At 43.4% G+C, this 20,421-nt stretch overlaps 1 protein-coding gene across 4 annotated transcripts in view; it reads left to right on the top strand.

Annotated features, from left to right (window-relative positions):
• Positions 1-1,394: 1,394 nt before the first annotated feature.
• Positions 1,395-20,421, top strand: part of ENTPD5 (ectonucleoside triphosphate diphosphohydrolase 5 (inactive)) — a 22,800-nt gene continuing 3,773 nt past the window's right edge. The window contains exons 1-13 of one of the 4 annotated variants that reach the window (XM_058025548.1): positions 1,485-1,738; positions 3,590-3,703; positions 6,613-6,900; positions 8,099-8,178; positions 9,446-9,589; positions 9,935-10,010; positions 11,605-11,640; positions 12,462-12,550; positions 15,121-15,200; positions 16,407-16,468; positions 17,846-17,947; positions 18,794-18,934; positions 19,270-19,326. In XM_058025548.1, the coding sequence (XP_057881531.1) occupies positions 6,684-6,900; positions 8,099-8,178; positions 9,446-9,589; positions 9,935-10,010; positions 11,605-11,640; positions 12,462-12,550; positions 15,121-15,200; positions 16,407-16,468; positions 17,846-17,947; positions 18,794-18,934; positions 19,270-19,326 (1,084 nt within the window). In that variant the 5' untranslated portion in view covers positions 1,485-1,738; positions 3,590-3,703; positions 6,613-6,683. The other 3 variants (XM_058025550.1, XM_058025547.1, XM_058025549.1) reach the window with 3 other exon arrangements.

The raw sequence follows: 20,421 nt of genomic DNA, 5'->3' as shown, positions 1-20,421 counted from the left end.
TTAGGCATCTGTCTAGGAAGATGGACACTAGTTTTCAGTTTCCATACCAACAGCACTTATGTGCTTCCTCTAGGTCTCTGTGCACATTATTTGTGCTATTTCTGTTGCTTTTGAACATTTTGATTTGGGGAAATTGCTTCTTTGATGCACATGCCTCTATATTTTTTTGTTATTGGCAGTTTGGGCCTTTTTCTTTTAATGCTTTCTACTGGATATGATCTCCTGATTCGCATCACAAAGCATTTATATAGAATCTATGTTTTTCACTCTGTCCATCTCTCAAGCTCTCATTTCTAGTAGTTGCTGCAGTTTTTTGATCCCCACCATACTTGGTGGGTGCTGAGTTTTATCATTCTCTCACAGATTTTCTGGTCATGTACTGTAAGGTCATTTTGTGTTTCCACTTCATACTGCAGCTGTCTGCTACAGATGGTGGTGCAGTGCTGAGGAAGTTTAGAAAAGGAGAAAAAATAACACATACAGAAAGAAAATTGGCCTTCTGGAAAAAGGTTCAGGATCCTTTATACTAGATAGGCTGAAAGCAAGCACTGGCACTTGAGCAAGAAAATAGTTTCCTACTAGCTGACTTCATCAATGTCAGAGGATCAGACCTTTTATCTTCTTATTCAATAAATTAGATGTTAAAATAACTGAATTTTCGTTTCCATTTTCAGGGGTTTTATTCTAACTGTAGAAGGGATTTGCTTGGTACTTGGATTTAGAAAAGTAGGAATAAGGGTAAAGTGAAAGAATCTGTGATAGAGCAAATAGGGGCCACAGCATACGGCTTCTTTTCCATTGTGTTCTGAGCAGAGTTTGGCTCAGTTTCCTCTAACGCCGCCCCCAAGGAGCCAAACCCAGCGCATTCGCTCTCAGCTTTCTCTCTTTCCGAGCTGAACGAGCGCTCCAGCCTCTCCTTAGCCATGGCCTGCTGAAGGCCCCGATCGCCGTGCCGTGCCGTGCCGTGCCGTGCCGTGCCGCGCCGCTCCGCCGTTCAGCGCTCCCTGGGAAGGAGCGGGGGGGAGCCCAGGCGGGATGGAGCGGGCGGCGGGGGCGGCACGGGGCTCGTCCCGGCGGCCCGGCCCGCCTGGCGCCTTCCCGCCCGCGGGGGGCGCTGCCGCCCCACACCACGGCTCGGGCGAGACGGGCGCTGCCTGCGGGGAGCTCGCGCCGTGCCTTGCCGTGCCGAGCCGAGCCGAGCCGTGCCGTGCCGAGCCGTGCCGGCCGTCGGGAGCCGGGAGCCGGTGGCCGCGGGCCGGGCGCGGTGTCGGGGCCCGGCGGGCGGGCCTGACTCCCGTTCCCGCGGAGCCCGGGCGGCGCGCGCCCGCCACGCGCAACTCCCGCGACGGGCGGCGCGTCACGTGGGCGGGCGGTGACGCGGCGCGCGGGGCCGGCGGGATGCGGCGGCGCGAGCGGCCGGTGAGCGCGCGCAGCCGGCGGGGGCGGGGGGAGGGGCGCGGCAGCGTCCGCGCGCTGCCATGGACACCGCGCGCCCGCCGTCCCGTTCCCTCCCCGCCCCCATCCCCCCGGTGCCAACGGCGCCGGGATCGGGAGCGCCGCGCCCGGGCTGGGTGAACGCCCCGAGCCGCGCTCGGTCCCGATGTCCCGGGAGGGCGCTCCGCTGGGTGCGAGGCCGGGCAGGCAGCGGGAGACGCGAAAGCTGCGCCGGCGTCCCCGTTATCCCCAGGGGCGGGCGGGAGGACGCCCCGTCCCGGTCGAGTGATAGCGCTGGCGGCCGGTGAGGCGGGGACGGGCGGTCCTGCGGGTGTTCCTGCCCAGCGGCACCGCGGCCGGCTCCGGGCAGGGCTGCGGGACCCGGGCACGGGGCGGACCGCGGGGGCTTTTGCCAGGACAGGGGGAAGGAAGGTAGGGAGGGCTTCGGGCGTGCCCGGGGCGGCGGTTTCGGTCGCGGCTGAGGGAAATGGAGCGAGGCAGGACGCGCTGGCGCCGGGATGCGCGGCAGGGACGGAGCCCACAGCCCCGTGTCCGGCGCGTTCCCGGGAGCGGCATTCCCGGGCGGCAGCGCTCCCGGCCCGGCGTGCAGGCAGAGCCCGGGGCTGCCGGCAGCCAAGTCTGTTTTCCAGGAATAGCGGCCGCGCCGGGGAGAGGGAAGGGAAGCGCCGTTAGAGCCCCGCCGGTGAGCGCGCTCGCCGCCCTGCGCGGGGCCCGCTCCGCCGGGTAGCGGCTCCTGGAAATTAGCCTGGGGCTAATCAAAGAGCAAAATTGAAAACCCACTTGGCCAGAAATGTGAATAAATAAATGATGGGTATTTGGAGCCTCAGTATGGGGGAAGAAAGATTAAAACTTCCGATAACGTATGTTTGTGAGTTGGTTCTACTTTTCCCCCTGGAGTTTGAAGCTCTAGAGCCAGCATTTTACGGAAAACATATGTGCGCATGTGCCACTATTTTTATGGAAATACTGGGAAATTTTGCCTTTGAATTCAGTTATTCCTTCTCTAGTGTTTTCTAAACAGCGTGCTTTTAAGAAGTTTAAGTTTTTGTCGAAACAATTCATAAAGCTATTTTTTTCAATAGCTAAAAGTAACTCAGAAAAAAATGTAATAACTTTTTTTTTTCCTGGGGAAAGAAAGGTTAAAAAGTATTTATTTAGTCATGAGTGTTAAGTGTTAAAGCTCTCATCTGGGAAATAGATTTTGTGACCATAAGAGCTGCTCATCTGGAAAATAGATTTTGTTACTGTTTGAGCACAGAAGAGTTTCCATTCTGAATGATTTCTGGTGTGCTTCAGCATGGAAGAATATTAATTGAATTATGTAGTTTTATTTGTTTCCTAAAATAGTTATTTTTGTGAAATATAATTTCTATTTATAATTATTTTTGAATATTTTTGGGTACCTCCAAATATCTCCCAATATTATGTTAGGAAACAGAAGTGAAATTCCTGTGTATCTCTGGTACACTGCTTCTCCCTCCCCTCCGATCACACTTGTTTTTACAGGGAGATGGTTCTGTTGTGTGGTTTGTGTTTTGTGTGTTATTTTGTCAGAAATAGTCAAGTATAGAATATTTCTTGTCTTGAAAATTACCGGTGTTTCTGTGTATGGTGAGCTCTAAATAAGGCTGTGTTTTGCTGTCTTAAGGTTAGTTATTATTATGGTGCAGTTTTTACTTTTGTTGTTCAGGCAGACTTTGGTTGCTGGGGTTTTTTCCTTCTTTTTCATGCTTTCAGTCTTGGAGGTCTCTATGCAACATCCCAGTATTTCTGGATCATACAGTTTGCATACCTCCCAAATTTTTTATCTTGGATGTTTTTCATGTGGTACCTACAATCTGCTGTGTACAGATGGCATGTACACGTGTGTCTGTGCTCTGGGAAATGAGTGTTCTGTGCTGTTTTGCTGGCTCAGGCCCCAGCAGTGTTGAGGTCAGCTGCAGCGTTTGTGTAAATGTTTTACTAACGTGATCTCAAGTTAACTTTCAACTTCTTGAAATTCATCCTGTGTAGTTATATAATCGTGTTTTCACTGCTTGCATTGAGTAATGATAAACTCAAATTTGAATAAAACAACTGGATTGGTATTTGATGTGCCTCTATGACTTGCCTGATACATAGTCCATCCTGTTAGCTGGAGCCGCGGTGCCAGAGTGCAGGTGCAGTGTCCCTTGCTTGGTGCTCTGGAGGTGCTTTCCTTAGGAGTCCCTGGAGTGGAATAGCTGCTGTTGCTTCCATCCTGCTTCAGGTGTGTGCTAACGTGTTCGTGGTCAGTGCTGATTATTGCTGCTCCTTCTGAAGGACACTAACTGAGCCTAGTGATAGGGAGCCACGGGCTTTGCCTCGCTGAACTGCTCCATTGCATTGATAACCTTGTGCTCACACAACAATTACCCTGTCTTCTCCTTTCTGTTTATTCTTCATTTTCTCCACCCTGTTGAGTTCTGATACCAGCTAGAACTTTTAAGTTGTTTGAGAGGAACTGTTTTGAAAATGTTTTTCCTTCTCAGTAACTTATGTCTTGTCTATTTCTACCCTGATTTTTTTCTTCCATACTTTCGATTCTGTCTTTCCACATTTTTTCCATTTCCATTTTTGTTATGCTCTGCTGACTTCTCTCTCTTGCTCTGATTTCTTACTCTTATCTGTTGTCATTCTTCTTGTGGACATTGTTTTGCTGGTGTGCTTGATTAAATGGACTTCACCAGTCATTGAAGGGGCTCAGTGTGTGTTTTTCACCATAGGATTTTATTTTTCCTCTCCCTCATTCATTCTTAATGAGGGAGAGGAAAAACAAAATCCCATGGTGATTGGTTGTAAGTTTGTTGTTTAGTTGGGATTTTATTTGTCCTTAGAGGTATAAAAGGAGAAAGAAAAAAAGTCAGGGGAAATGTAGAAAACAGAAACTGGTGTATATCTGAGAAGGGATAGAGAGGAGAAGCTTTGTGAGGGAATTTCATGTGAGACTAAGGTTCTCATAGGTCTGGTAAGGAAAGTATGAGTTAATGATGGCAGTTGCTCAGATATTTTCGGATCATCAGAGATTCTGAGGCTTACATAACTGTCACATGTGCTGTTTGTAATAGGACTCTGGAGTTTGTTCTTAAGACAGGTGCTTGGGTTGCATTTGTGATAGTTCATTAAACAAAATCCTTACATTGCATAGAATAACACCTCTTTGACCCTGCTGGAAGGTGGCTCTCACTAAGGCACCTTATGTTCTGTTAAAAGAGTGCAGCTGCTTGGATTTTCAGTGGCCCTCCTTGCTGTGATGAAGCAAACCTGGGTAACGCCAGCTGCATCTTAGTACAAATCCATGGCCACAAAAGTGTCAAACTGCTTGGCACTTCTCATCAAGCCTCTTCAGGAGAGCACTTTGTTACAGAACTACCTATTTACTCCTTTCCACGTAAAATGTGTGTACTTTAGAAATTACTGCAGCTGGAGTTCAGGGCTGGGTTGTCTGCTGGTGGAATTGTGGTCAGTTCTTTTCAGAGTGTGCTTCTAAGGCAGAGAGGATCAGGAGTCTCTGCCTGCATTTCTGCATTTGTTTGAAACAGCAGGATAAAAATAAAGGTCACAGCAGGCAGGTGAGGTTACCCATCTGCAGTGGGCTGTGCACTTTGTGACTCTAGACAGAGCAGAATGCTGGCATTACAGAGGTGTCTGAGAAATGTGATTTTTTTTTTTTTTTTGCTGGGGATGGGTAAAAGTTAATCTCCCTTTGCTGTAACTGGGGACAAAGGTGAAGAATGGAAATAATAAAAGTCTTACAAGGGCTGAATCTGGGATAAAAGGAAGTGGAGTACAAGTGAGCTTTTTGGGTGTGGGAGAAAGATGTGAGGAAATAGAGGCTATGGTAAACACACATAGAAAGGAAAGGAGAAGGTTTAGGAATGAATACATGTAGGATAGAGACAGCAAGTGAAGATTTCAAGAGACTGAACACGGTGGGGCTGAGCAGATTGCTAAAAGGCAGTCAAGTGTAAGAGCAAGCAGTGGGCAGGGGTCTGGGGCACAGCTGATGAGCAGCCATATAAAGTAAAATCTGCAGTGCTGTGGGTGGATGCATGTGTTACCAAGTGTCTGGGAAGTGATAAGGAGCTGTTTGCACCTTCTGTGTGCAGAGTGCTCTGTGTGTGGGTTGGTGCCGGCAACACTGCCTATGGTGGGACATCTGGGCACATGCTCTTTTCTGCTGTTAAAGATGCCCAGAAATTGTCCTTCTTTTTACCTGGGCACCCCATGATTTCTGGGCCCATGTCTTTTATTAGCATATCTTAGGAAAGATACATGCAATGGGATAGGTGTTAAGGGACAATGTAGTTGTATCTTGATATCCAATACTGTGTAACACAGCTGTGGGACACTTGTTAAAAGCTCTGTAAGCAGCCTGAGTTTTTGGGGCAACTGCTTTAGGTTTGTGAGAGTGTGTGGGTTTTGCTATGATTGATTTTTTTGTTGTTGTTGTTTATAATTCTAAAAATAAAAACCAAACCAAAAAGACAGAAAAGAAAAATATGAAAAAATACGGCGAGGCAGAGCTCAGGTGCACTTCAGCTCAGCCCCTCTGGGGCAGCTCAGGCTTTTCTCAGAGATGGGGATGCTGCTGGAAGGACATGCCTTCATTCTCTCTGTGTGCTAATCTCTCCCAGCAGCTGTTCTTAGCCTGAGATGAAATTCTCTTTGTTTGTGACTCTGAATAATACTTGTGTTCTGCCACAGCATCTCAAGTGTGCAAATGTTAAAGTGATTCTGCCCAGAGTTCCCCTCTGGCACTGCTGTTTTTCAGATAATATTTGGGCTTTGGGGAGGAGGTACTGCAGACTCTGAATATTTAAATTCTGCAAGACAAATAAGAGAAAGAAATTGTCTAAAAGTGAAAACTAGAAATACTGGAAAGCAAAGTACTCCTTTTCTTCTGTGCTTGGGAAATGGAGAGACTTTGCTCTGAAAGAACAAATTAGTTTGATGTAATTGTAGCACTAAGTGCAATAAACTCTTTTGGGTGAGGTGTTGGAAAGCACCTAAAGGGAGAATTTCTGTGTACAGAATGATTTATTTATTTTCTTTTTTAACAGAGTTTTAAAAGGAGAGAGCTCTTGGTAATTTTCATTCTTTCTTCTTCTTTTTTTTTTTTTTTTTCCAACTCTTCAGGACCTTCTGCAGCCCTGTGATTGCTGATACGTGCTTGGCAGCCTCAAGGGGTCAATCTTGACAGCCTCAAGATGGCATCTTCCAGACTTCCCATCCTTATAGCACTGGCATTTTCCTCTTTGCCCTTTGTTCTTTCACATTCAAACAAGGAAATGTGGTTTAAGGAGTTCTTTCCACCTGATGTGTGCCCTATCAATGCCAAAGCGAACACTTTTTATGGCATCATGTTTGATGCAGGAAGCACTGGAACCCGTATTCACATTTACACCTTTGTGCAGAGGAGCCCAGGTGAGACCCCCATGTGTGTTGACTTAGGTTCCAACTTCTCAAAACAGTTTTGTTTTTTTGCCAGCTCAGCATTTGGGAGCAGCTGAAGATTTCTACAGTTTGTCCTTCAAATGGTCCTCCTGCAGGTGTTTGTTGTCCATTTGTCATGGTGTTTTGCTGTGTTCATACCTTTTTTGTAGGTCTTTTGAGTCTCAGAGATACAATTCTGGGTATACTGGAGAATTCTAAATTTTCAAACATTTTCATCTATGCAGCTGCTTATAAGGAATATCTCATTGAGATGAAAAGATACTTAGGCTGGTTTTGTCAGGTTGCATGTTACCTTAAATTTTATTACAAGATACTTGAATTCTGCATATGTTTATGTCACATTTCGTAGCAAATTAAAATCAGTAAATTAGAGAGCTATTAAGTACTGAAGGTCAGAGCCATTTCCAGGAGAAGTGTGCTGAGATGCACCACACTCCAGTGTACCTGGTGCTCACATGGTGCAGAGGTGCCCAATTTTGGCTGCACGTGTGACAGGATGGATTCGGGAGGATGAAGTAGCTTGGGTACAGTGAGCCAGCGGGTTTGCAAAGGTTGAGGGTTGCTTGCTGGGACACAGTGCTTGTGTGTCTTTGCATGACTTCATCCATGGTTTGGAAGGACTGGTACAAGGTCCAGATGTGTTGGACTCAGCCTGGATTGCAGTGTGCAGTACCCAGGGACAGCTTCTACACCCAAACTGCTCTGGGAGCAGTGGGCAAACTTGTTTGGCTTCTCAGCCAAGTACTTGAGCACAGTCAGCTCTGTTCTATCTCAGTTGGATGAATCACCTAAGGATAATTGGGAATTGATGGTGTGTGTCTTAATATGCACTAGTATTTCACAATTTGTGTAAGGACAGAAAGGGAAAGAAATTTATTAAGAATAGGTGACAGTTATGCTGCATTATTGTAACTTACCGTAGTTCACAAATGCTAAATGAACATAATTTTAATTATAACAACATGTTTATTAATAAATTGTTTGTGAACTTGGAGGGTACAAGGGCAAGTTTCTGCTAAATATGTTCCTGACATGAAGGAACAAGTCTTGTTTCAGGAGGGGAATAATCTTGTTTGCAAGGAGAATCAAGGATAGTCACTTTCACTTTGGAAATTAAAGAATAAGATGTGAGTTGTTGACTGTATCATGTAATGTTTTTTTTGTGCAGAAAACCTTCCAGAGGTGGAAGGGGAAATCTTTGAGTCTGTGAAGCCAGGTCTGTCTGCATATGCTGATCAGCCTGAAAAGGTAGGACTGGCCTGCATTCCCTGGGGGTTGGTCGTGCTTCTGTTATAATCATTAGATTCTACCAGGTTCAAGTATTACTGATTGCAATTGCAAAAAGTCAAGAAGAAATGTGAAAGTTCTGCTGCTGTCTCTCTAAACCTGTTCCTCTACTTTTGTTAGTTATGTTCAACATGGTGAAATAGGAGCTGGTGTTTTACATATTTCATCAGTGGAACAGTGGATTAATTAATTGCTTAAATGTTTATATAACTAGACTATATGCCTTTGAGAATTTCAAAGACAAAGTGATTTTTGTCTCTAGCAGCATCCAAATTCAGTGTTTATTTCTTCTACAGCTACCCCAAATATGAGTAAATGCATACTCTGTCTCATTTGGAAATAATTTTCTTAGTTCTGAAGTAAGCTGTCATTTTCCAGACCCCCTGTGCTGACAGGAAGCTCTTTCACAAACTAAAGCAGGTGCCAGAGAAATGACAGATTAGATCCACTATTTTGTGTGCTTCAGCAGCCTTCAAGTTGCGGGCTAGCATTATGGGGATTTCAGGTTTCTCATTTTGCTCAGTTGGATTCCATGCTACAGGAATTTGAGTGTGACACTTCATGGAAGAGTGAATGGATTTGGGATTTTTTAAAAACTTTTATAAAATCACCTATGATTCCAGTAAAACTTGGTTTTGGGGTAGGAGAGGAGAACTCAGCCCAAAAGAAATTTCTAGGCGTTTCACAGGAGAATGTTTATTGCTACTGCCAAACTGTGATTGCTAGAGCAGTGGAAATAATTGAGAGCCAGCAGTGATGTCTGTACCTTGTGTGGTAACCATTGCACAGCTGGCATTTTAATTACAATAATTGCTATGGACACACTTGGAATTCCTATGTTGCATTTAGTGAAATCTACAGATGTTTCCCCTTGCTTTGGTAGCCTCAGTCAGTAATTGCATCATTTAAGTTTCATCATACTGCAAGATGTTTAGGTTTGTCAGGTAATTAGTTCCCTCACCTCCCTCCATCCTTTCAAAAAAATACCTTCCACAAACAATGATATTTATCTTCCTTAAAATATATTTGTGAATACACCTTTCCTTCCAATGCAGACATTCTGTTTAATGTTCTACTGAGATGTATGGCATGGTTTTTGTACTTGTTTTGGGTGTGGGTATCTTCTGCTAGTGAATACTGCTCTCACAAGTTTTGAGGGGAAACTGAGAGGCCTATTCTCTGATGGGTGTAGAAGGAAACCATATAAAAAGCATATTTTTCCTTTTAGGGTGCTGAAAGCGTCAAAACATTGCTGGACATGGCTGTCGATGCTGTGCCACCTCATCTCTGGAAGAAGACCCCAGTGGTGTTGAAAGCCACGGCTGGACTTCGCTTGCTGTCAGAGGAGAAAGCTCAGGCTCTGCTGTCAGAGGTAGTACTGAGTTGTTTTGGGTGCACTGGTATTGTTCTCCCTGTTTCATCTTCTTATTTTTTAATTCAGTTCTCTATTCGGTTTAGCATAAGAGAATTCCATCTCTGAAAAGAGACTGTAATCCCACGATAGCATAAAACTCACAGAGTATCTTGTCTGGTCCTGAAATCCTGTGTCTTGCTGTGGTGGAAGGCATGGAGAGAGACCTACAAAAGTTCTTTCCTTTCTTTCCTACTCCACACACTTATCTTAGTTTCTGCTGCTGCATAAAACAAAACTTTGTCAACCTCAGAGCAGAACAAGTCTCCAAAGACCAAGAAATCTAATCACTGTTTCTTTCCTCAGGTGAAAGAAGTCTTTGAGGAATCACCATTCCTGGTTCCAGAGGACAGTGTTGGCATCATGGATGGATCTCATGAAGGTGTGTTTTAGGAGGGGTAAAAAGTAAAAGCAAAGAGAAATGGTAAAAAGAGGGATATCTTAGAAACAAGAGGGAAAGAAAAATGGTCCCTAAACCAAGCAGGAAAAAAGAAAGATTTCTGGCCTTGTTTAAAACAATGCAATCCTGTCTTTCTGAGGTGGTGTTCATTACTTGATCACCTCTTGGGCTACAAATGCAGATAGACAAAAAGATTTCACAAGTTTCAGAACAAAACTTTGTCTCAACAATAAGCATTGCCTGATGCAGGCTGACCAGCTGAAGCCTGCTCCTGGGAACTGGTGCAGAAGAGGTGGTGTCCACCTCTGAAAGGCTACATGACAATATATAGCAAGCTGGTCAGCCTTGGAAAATGCCTTGTAAATTCTGCAATATTAGCATTAAAAATAACCTATTGTGATGGGCTCATCAATTTTCAATCTAAAATTGGGAGGACTGTAAATATTAAAGGAGAATGAAGGATAATTGGCAAGTATTGAAAATAGATAACTAAATAATAAAATAGTAAGTTAAAAATATGCTATTGGGAAAAATACTGCTAGTAAAGTAGCAATCAAGTACTGTAAAATACAGGAAAAGGTGAAATATGTCGTAGGTTTGGAGTGAGCAATGATTTTGCAGTGCAGAAAACAGTGTAACATTCTGGCTACATATTTAGACATACTACCTTGGAGAATGGGCAAGTAAAAATCACCTGTATGGATGCCTGATGAAAAGAGCCATCCTGCCATGTTATGTTCAGTTCAGAACGCTTCCTTATGGTAGATAAATTGCTCCTTTGGAAGGTGTTGAAGGAAAGAATTATCACACTGCTTAAACAACTAATAAATGGAGGAAGATTAAAGAACAAAATCTGTCCACATGGGCTGAGAGAAAAGGAGAAGTATCATAAAGTATTGAAGTATTTGATAAGTATGGTATAGTGCATAGTTTGTGACTATGGATTAATGGGTAAATTGTACAGTAGGGAGAACTGTTGTATTGACAGGGGCAGGACCTATGAGGCATAACAGAGCACAGGGTAGCCTGCCAAGTTTATTTAAAATCCCTACCTCTTCTAGTGTCACATGTTTGGGTGAGAATCATGTAAGTGTCAAGCAAGCCACTGGAATCAAAGGAGCTGTTTGTGTTTTACTGGTTGCTGCTCTGTCTGTAGTGTAATTATAGAAACCTTAAGATTAAAACACAGTGATGTCAATGCAGTTTTCAGATTAGGAGTTTAAATGCTGGGCTGCAAAACCAGGCCCAAGGAAACTTGTGCATTGTGTCAGCTCGTTACTTCTTTGTATGTTGTTTGGATAATAGATATGATTTATGTATGCTGCAGTTACATGGATATTACAAAGCCGTACCTATTTCAGCTCATGAGACTTGTATGAATCAATAATGCATCATAGAATTTAATTATGAGTTTGAATTCATCTCTGAAGTCTGGGGTGGTTGGGTTAAGCTAGTGATGACTTCCAGGTAAATAAATAACCTGTGGAGGGCTAGTTACAGTGGGCAGGAGATTGTGGGAGTATTTAATGGTGACTGGTTTGTTTTTGGTTTTTTTTCTTTTTTTCACTCATTGCAGGAATTTTAGCCTGGATCACTGTGAACTTTTTGACAGGTAATTATTTCTGTGTAACTACTCTAAACTTGAACTTGAGTAACTTCTGTGGAGTTGATCACCCTAAGTTCCTCTGCCTTGGCCTCTCACCAGTGCTAAAGCAGAGGATTGCCTTGGGCAGCCTGTGTTCCAGGGTCTGTAGTGAGAAGGAGACATCTTAACCCTGAAGGTGCCAGAATGTACCCAGATCTTGGAGGCACTGGCAGGCTGGTTTCCCTAACGTGCTTTGGGGAGTGGTATGCTAATTTGTGGGAAACAAGGCCTTGCAGTGTTCTTCCTCCCAGTGTGGGCTGTGCAGCTGCAGTGGTGCTGCAGGGCATGCTGCCTTAGCACTACTGGCTCTGAGAGTTCTGGGAGTGCAATCTAGTGAAAAGAAAATCAGTACCCTAGTAGATAGATGGGCAAGCAAAAAAGCTGCTCTGGGTGAAGAGAAATTACAATAGCTGGTTTGGCTCTTACTTCCCTTCCTTCCCCTACTGCTTTTGCCCTGTTGTATGGTGGTTACAAAATTTGTGTACTTTCCCTGACAGTCTTCTGCAGGAGATACTTTGTCTCTTACTTTCAGCTTTTGCTTGATACCTGGAAATTTGTCTGCTTTTGTCACTTTGGAGGAGGGATTGGAATGAAGGAAGAAAGTCTGTGTCTCATTCTGTAATACCTTCTGTTTTCCTGCCTGTTCTCTCTGAGGTTTTTTCTTTGAAGGGCAGCCCAGCCCTCCTTGTCTTGCTGTGATCACCTGGGGGCTGCCTGAGCATCCGCACAGTGTCTGCATTTCAGCATTTGTGCACCTGGGGCTGTTCTGAGCACGGTGTTGTTTGCAGGGCAGCTGTCTGGCCAGAACCAGCAAACTGTTGGGATTCTGGACTTGGGAGGAGCCTCAACCCAAATCACATTCCTGCCACGGTTTGAGGTGAGGAGTGGTTAAAAGTGCGTGGGCTGGGACTGCACAAGGCTGGTGGAGAGACCTGAGCACTGCTGCACTCTCTGGTGCGACTTTGTTAGCAGTGGCGCAAGCAGAACGTCTCTGGTTACAGAACATCTGTATTTCTGTTCCCTTTGAGATCAGCAGCTGGCTCATAGGCGCTTGCAAACAAAGCAGCCTGAATCATGAGGAAATAAAAAGAAAGCAAATGAGTAAAACCAAAAAGAAACAGCTTTTGTTTTCTGGACTCAGGCTGGGAAAGCCTCATTCGTGTTGATATTTCTGTGTATTCAATAAATGTAGAACATTTCTAGGTAGTATTCTTGAATATTAGAAGAAATGCAGGGGCTGTCTTTTTTTCCCCATTCGAGTCTGATAAAAGATCTTCACTAAGTTTTGGAGGGGAGGAGTGTTGTATAGGGTAAATTTCTTTAATAGCAGCACAGTCAGTTCTCTGTTTTCTTATCAGCTTCTTCTCATTCCTTTTAAATATTATGCTCTCTGTCCCCCAGACACCTCTGCTATATTTTTTAGTAGTTCCATAGCTGTTTAGAAACAGTTTGAACTGTGACCCAAGTTTGCAGTTTGCATGAGAAAATTACCTATTCTGTACCTTCATATTGTGATGTGTTTATGTCGCTCTTTCTGAAAGAGTAATTTCTTTAACTTTTTTTTTTTATAGAACTTAAGATTATCTTATCAAAGGATTTTTGGTGCCTACAAAACACATGGCTTTCACATCAGGATATTCTAATTCTGCAACTGTGTGTTATGTTGAAACATGACATGCAACCTTATCCTGTTCAGCAAAGCCTCAAGTGTACTGTGGGCTGGTCCTCTGTTTTGTGTTGATAACACCTGCTAAAGTGGGCACTGGACCAACAGGAAAGGGTGTTGCATGGCAGGGTTTTGGAGAATAAATAGAACCGTGAAATAGGCTGAACTGCAGCTCAGGATTCAAATGTCCCCTTCCAGCCTTGCAGGAAAAGGCCTGGAGTGTTTGCTGCTGACCAGGACTAATGGTGTGAATTTGTAGGGCAGTGTGGAGTCAAGGTTCATGCTTGTACATTATGTCTGCTGAGAAGACAAGTGTTGTCAAGTTCAAATAAATAAGCTCAGTATGTTTTTGGGAGTTTTTTCCATCTGACAGAATTAGTGGGGATACCTCCCTTTGATTTGCAGTGGAGATTTTTCCTTCCTGCAATCCGAGGCAGTCACATGCTTGCTCTTGTATTAGTTTTGAACAAAATACTGTGAGAGATTTTTTAATTAGATATGAATTACAAGCAAGTAAAGAATATATAATGACAACTGCAGGGAGCTGATCATTTCATGGCATTATTGCCAAAGCTAAAAGCAACTGAAAACCAATCATAGTAATTATGAAATTGTCTATCTGGTGTCTGTCTCATTTTTTGTGAAAGTATGGCATAAAAAAAGACAATTGTTTTCTCCAAACTATTTTTTTTGAGGATCTCTCCTTTAAATAGTTTTTGTGATGTAAGGTTTAGAAACAGAACTCAAAATATGGCAGTCTGTGTGTATGAGGCCAAGGATGTGACTGCCATTTCAGTGATAATCAACTTGAGACCCAAAACAAATTTTGATTTGTATTTGCTCAGGAGAAGCTCAAGCTGAATACTGTCAAAATCCTTTCAGCTTTGAGCAGGCTTCTGTCTAGGACTCTAGAAAAAATAACCCAGATCTGGATCTCTTACTTGCATGGCAACTGCAGGACTGTGCAGCTTGAGTTCTCTCTGACTCTGCTGCTTGGCCCAGAAAAACCACGGGTGATAAAAGTGCATGGATCCAAGAAGGGGTGGGAGGATGAGGCACGAGGAGAGGAGAGACTGAGACTGAGAGCTTAGGGAGGGGACACAAAGAATCAGTAAATGATTGCTGAAGCGGTTCAGCCTTGCAGGAGTGTGAGTTAGTCTGTCAGGAAGCCAGGGCAGGGTACCAGGGGGATGGATGGAGGTGTGCGCAGAGAGAAGACTGAGAGGAGGAAACTGGAGGTGGTGAGACAAGAGGCTAATTTAGGTGAAGCAGCCCTAAGACTGGGAGTGAGTAGTCACAGTGTTTCCTTGAGTACCAGCAAGACATTTGACATGGTGAAAATGGGGCCTATACCTTGTATTTTTAATTCTTCTGAGTACTTCTTCCTCAGTTTAGGTGCCTAGTGTGACTTGAAAAAGTTCATAGCACTTGTAGTGCAGCTGATTTCTGGTAATGGGGATGGGGACTCTCTACATGTAGAGTAACATGTAAGTACTCTGAAAAAATTCAGGTTACCTGAATTAGAAAGTGTTTTCATCCTGATATGTTGTGCTTCCCTGTTATACATTGAAGTAGCACAAAGATGCATATAAATAAAATCAGTGTTAAAAGCTGCAGATATTACAGCAGTGGCAGCATTGGAAAGCTGTACTTTGTTTTCAGAGCAGGTCAGATGAGTGTGCAGTAAACTGTATGGGTATATCTCTGATACTACATTAAAGTTGGTTATTCTTTATTGCATAATATAAATGAAAACTTTTTTTTTTTTTTTTTACTTCTAGGAAACTCTGAAGGAAACCCCTGAGGATTTTCTTACCTCATTTGAAATGTTTAATAGCACGTACAAGCTCTATACCCACAGGTGAGGAGCAAAAGACTGCTATTTCCACTGGGGAAATCAGCCCCTGAGCTAACAGCCACATCACCCTGGTACCAGCAGCAGAGTCCATAACTTTTTTACTACTTATCTGCATGGAAGAGTAGAAGTGGAACATGACATTAGCTGGCTGGAAGCGTTCCAGGATCATGGTTAATGTCACTGCAAGGGAATATTAAGCAGTCTTTCAAATGAAGGGACAGCATTGTGAACCCATATTTAAGGAAAAGAATTCTTATTACTGGATTCATGCCAAATATTCTGAAACAAGCAGAAAGGTAGATATTGTGCCAGTAGTCAGAACTAAAAGCGATCAGAGATTTGGAAAGAGGATTTCCTGAGACCTAGTGGAGTGAACATTACCATCTCAGCCAGTTATAGAATCTGCTTACTTGACAGCAGAGCTGGTCTAATAGTCATTCTCTCGTACTCCTTACATTTGCTGATGTAACTAATTGCTGTAGTCATTGATACAGTCCATTAGATCACCTGAAATAATTGGGATTGAAAAATCATCTCCTAAAAGTTGAGAGAGAGCTGGAGTTTAGTTTAACTCTGAATATTCTGGAAACGTTTAAAATGACATGACAAAAGTGGTAAGTGACCAAACACAGAGATGGGAATGAAAGGGTCAACAGGATTTTAATCTAGCTATGTTGCTGCAATGCATGATGACATTCTCATAAGCATTGTTCATGTTCTAGCTTATAATGAATGTAGCAATTAGCTGTGGAGTCAAAACAGGTGAATTTCACACAAAGCCACAGTTCCTATGTTGTGGGAGGTTCTGCACTCTGCCTGAAGAGCACTTAGTTTTGTGTGTGCTGCATAAGAGTGGCTGCCCTTTTCCCCATGCACTCAGCACTTACCCTTCTTCCTCCCTCATTTTTAAGGTGGTGCTTTTTTGCTTTTCATGATCATCTTGTATAAGTGCCACATCAGCTCTAACCACTTCCTGCAGGTTTAGATTCACCCATTTTACAAGTCTTTGTATTTCTTGGGTTTGTGTCACTCTTTTGGCCCTCAGGGTTGTTCTGGCAAAGGGAACTCTGTTTTAGAAAGGGAGCCTTTTGGGAATCAGAGAAAGGAAATTTGGTTTGGGTGTTCCAGGACTTAGGAAGAGGGCTATGGGTAAAGCATACCAGATATGCAGGAATCAAGACTGTAACATCTGTCTTTTGTTGTTCACAGCTATTTGGGGTTTGGACTAAAAGCTGCAAGACTGGCAACACTTGGAGCTTTGAACATGGAAGGTATTTTCATTTAAAACATTCATGATTCATGAAGAGATGCTTAGACTTAGCCTTGTGTCAGCAGCCCATTTCCTGTGTGTCTTCACTTTGGTATCTTGTGCTTTACTATGTTGCTGATGGCATATGTTTGTCTGAAAACAGCTACCACTTGTTCAGGGGTTGTCTTGTGGGACAGCTGCTTTTCCCTGTTTTTGAGATCAGGCAGCAGTGACATGCAAGTGCAAATTCCAGAAATGCACATGTGGGAGCATACAAACACCGTGGCCAGCCACAAACTCACAGCTTTACAAACATCCACAGAAGCATAAGCAGCATGAACAGATCCTTTTCCTTAGGGTTGCTGCTTAGGCCAAACCCACTTTGTAGGATCTGCCTGGCCTGTGGTGTTCCCCAGACCTGTTGTGTGCACTGCCCTAGTCTAGATGGAAGCCCAGGAGCACATCACATGCTCTCACTCAGTAACCTGAGTGCATACTCACATTCCTGAGTCTTTCCAGTCCCTCACCTAGAGCCTGGGCCTTTTGTCTAGTCTCTGGCCTGGACCCGGGGTCTTTCCACCTTCTGGATTCTTACTTGACAGCTAGATGGACTTGTGATAATTACTGGAATGTACTCAAATCAGAAATAGTTGGGAGTAGGGATTAAGAAGAAGATAGGACAGACGGCAATGATTGGTCACAAGGCTCAGACAGAAAAACACATGGACCTGCTTACTTGTGACTGTCTTGTTTTATAGTCTCCTCTGGTTTGCCGTACTTGCACTTCCCTGATCCCTGAATTCCCCCTTTTCCCAGCCTTTGAGCCTTTCCCTAAGCATCCCATAGCAAATTTTGCTGTCCCAGATTCTGCCTCAAGCATACTGTTAGAAGTTTGCTTTTCCTGTGAGACCTGTGTGTTCAGCAATAATCATGTTTTCTTCTTATCAGTTACAGTATTTCTGGTTGAACCCCTCAAAGGTTACATTCAGTGGATGCTGTAGTGGCCATTGATCTCTGTCTTAGGAGGATTGCTCAGTTGCTTTATTTGTCTTTGTTATCTGCTGTCATTAGGGTTTGTGCATCTGTGTGATTATCACCTCTCATTTCTTGTCTTTTGTGGTGAACAGCCATTATCCAGATACCTTTGTACCATTTATCTCATTAAAAAATGACAAGCCTGGCTGCTCTGCTATTTGCAGGACAAAACAGACACAACTTTTCCAGACTTGAAACTGGTCCTTAATTTGTAATCAGTTAGTGCCACATCCATCAATTCAGATATTTGTACTTTGGCTTAAAGACTTTAATGAAGATCTTTCAGGCTTTTCTGGTTCTGCTATTGATTTATAGCTATGTAAAATTCTGTGCTTCCTGAGTCTCCTCTCTGCTCTATTTCCAGTTGTGGATGGACAAATGTTCCGCAGTTCTTGTTTGCCTAAGCAGTTGGAGGCAGAGTGGCAGTTCGGGGGAGTGAAATATCAGTATGGTGGCAACAAAGAAGGTAAATTAAGGAGACTTGTTTCTTTTACAATAAGTCTTATCTCCAGAATCTGAGTTTTTCCTTGTCAAATATTTCCTCAGTTAACTGATGATGATTGGGATATGAAGCATATCTGTCCAGTTGCAAAGGTTGACTTCTGAGAAATCCAGATTAAAATCTGAAGCTGTAAGAGTAGCTGACCTGTACCCCTGTCCTCTGACTGTGATCTCTTATTACAAATCATACCTTTATAGGAAATGTTTAGAATTACTTGTACAAATAAGAGAGGTTTTTCTGAGGCTTTGAGCAAAGTGCAAAAATTCTGTTTATGTTAGGGTACAAACATTTTGGCCTACCAGTTAATCTCACTTATGGAACTGTTTCTTAAGTCTCTAATAATAATAAATCTCTAATGCTGTGTAGAGAGAGTGAGTCTGCTGCAATCATAGACTTGAACAGACTGGAAACATGAGAGCTGAATTGCAGATTTCATGTGTGTGGAGTAGGTTGGTAAAATTACAGTGTGCTGGGGAGAGAAAGCAAGGTTTTATCTAACAACTGGCAGCAAATGTAGAAGATTCTGCTGGCCACAGAACATGTCAATGGGAGTTTTGCCTGACATGGAAGTAGTTTGTGTGGCCCTTCTTTCAGGCACAGCAGTGATCTGCTCTAACTAGTTCTCCTTGATGAGGGGCTTTTAGAGTCCTTGCCTGTGTGTAGATGCCATGTTGGATTACAGAAGGGATATGTAAGATCCTGTTCTGATGCTTTAATCTCTGCTGCTTTAATTTTTCATCCTGTTGCCACTATTGCTTCCATCTCTTGCATATGCTCTTTGGCTCACCCAGTCTGTGTTTTCCCTGACAGGAGAAACAGGATTCAAGCCTTGCTACTTGGAAGTACTCAAGGTTGTCAAAGGGAAACTTCACCAGCCAGAGGAGATACGTGGAAGTTCCTTCTATGCTTTCTCCTATTACTATGATCGAGCAGCTGACACCAACCTAATCGGTAAATTTGGGATAATCTCCCGCATGTGAGCATGTCTTCCAGAAGGTGACAGAGGAACCCTGGTGGCTGGAGCCATGGGGAGCAGAGGAAAGCAATGTTATTGAGAAAGAGGAGATACACAAAATGCCTCGAGGGAATGACATTTATCTGTCACTGCAGTTTGGTGTTCAGCACATGAAGTGTGCTCCAGGCTCCAGTCACACCTGCAGCTATGTCTTCTGTTCCAAGCAGGTCTCACTCCTAGTGCAGCATCCCTGAGTTGCTCTAGGGTCAAGTTGGATAAAGAATTCAAATGCTGTCAGGTCTATGACGATATTTTCTCACATCTTTTTCAGATTATGAACGCGGAGGTGTTTTGGAAGTGAGAGATTTTGAAAGAAAAGCCAAAGAAGGTAATTGTCATGAGCAGGGAAACTGGTTTGGACAAGAAATAACAAAAATATCAATGTGTGGGCAGCACATAATGTGACTTGGAAGAAAAGCAAATTTATTTAACCTTTATTGCACTTTACACCTGTCATGTTACTTTTATTAGTCAAAGACTAACTAATGCAGAAGACAATACTGATAGAGCAGTGAGGGGTTGGTGGATTTACAGCTCTATTCAGGAGAAGGAGGTAGTTCATAGAGTCACTACAAAAGAAAATGAATTTGCTGCATCAAGAGCTTCTGTCAAACTGCAACTCTGAGTTTAAGAGAGCACTGAATTCTGTAAGTTTGTCACCTTAAATCCTATTTAATCTCAAAATAGAGGGAGAGGGTTTTTAAGACTGGCAACCTCTTCCACATTCCTTTACCTCCCCCTGTCTTTTTTCCTGAATGCTTGTTCTAGTTTTGTACCTCCTGTGGATAAAGAGCTCCCACCTTGCCTGGCTGCTGATGGCTAAAAGCAAATAACCTCTGTACTGTAATCATTCTCAAGATAATGAGAATACCATATTTTTCAGCAGAAGATGCTTAATTACGTAGTTCAGGACTGACTTTTTTCCTAAAATAAGGCCTAAATTTTAATGATTTTTCAGTTAAACTTAATCTCCCTGGAAACTTGGATGATTTTGAATAGGGAGATTAGGCTCTAAAGTTTGAGTGTGGGTTGGTTGTTATTTTTTCCCTGGATAGTGAGAGAGCTTATTTCCAAAGACGTAGCTAAGATCTTACCTAACATTATCAAACCACTTACTTAGCTTTAGACCATCAGGAGAGCAATTCTGTGAGCCTTAACTAATTCTTCTCTATCTCATTTCAATAGTAGATGGATGCTGCTTATCTTTTCTTAGGAGGAAGTGAACTCTGCTCTTGCTGCTGCTAGAACAGGGCAGTGACAGTAGGGGTAGAACATGACCCTTAGTGTAAATACATTTCCCAGTCACTGCCACCCTGAATACAGAATCTTGACTTAGCTGCAGTAAGGGAGTGGGTGGTTGGGCAATAGCCTCTTGCATTTCCTTAGACAAGTGTGGTTGGAAAAATAAACTCAACTGCCATCC

The sequence above is a fragment of the Melospiza georgiana genome, chromosome 6 (assembly GCF_028018845.1).
Source record: "Melospiza georgiana isolate bMelGeo1 chromosome 6, bMelGeo1.pri, whole genome shotgun sequence".
NCBI lineage: Eukaryota > Metazoa > Chordata > Aves > Passeriformes > Passerellidae > Melospiza > Melospiza georgiana.
Note: the sequence above shows the minus strand (reverse complement) of the source record. Positions and strands in the feature narration are given on the sequence as shown.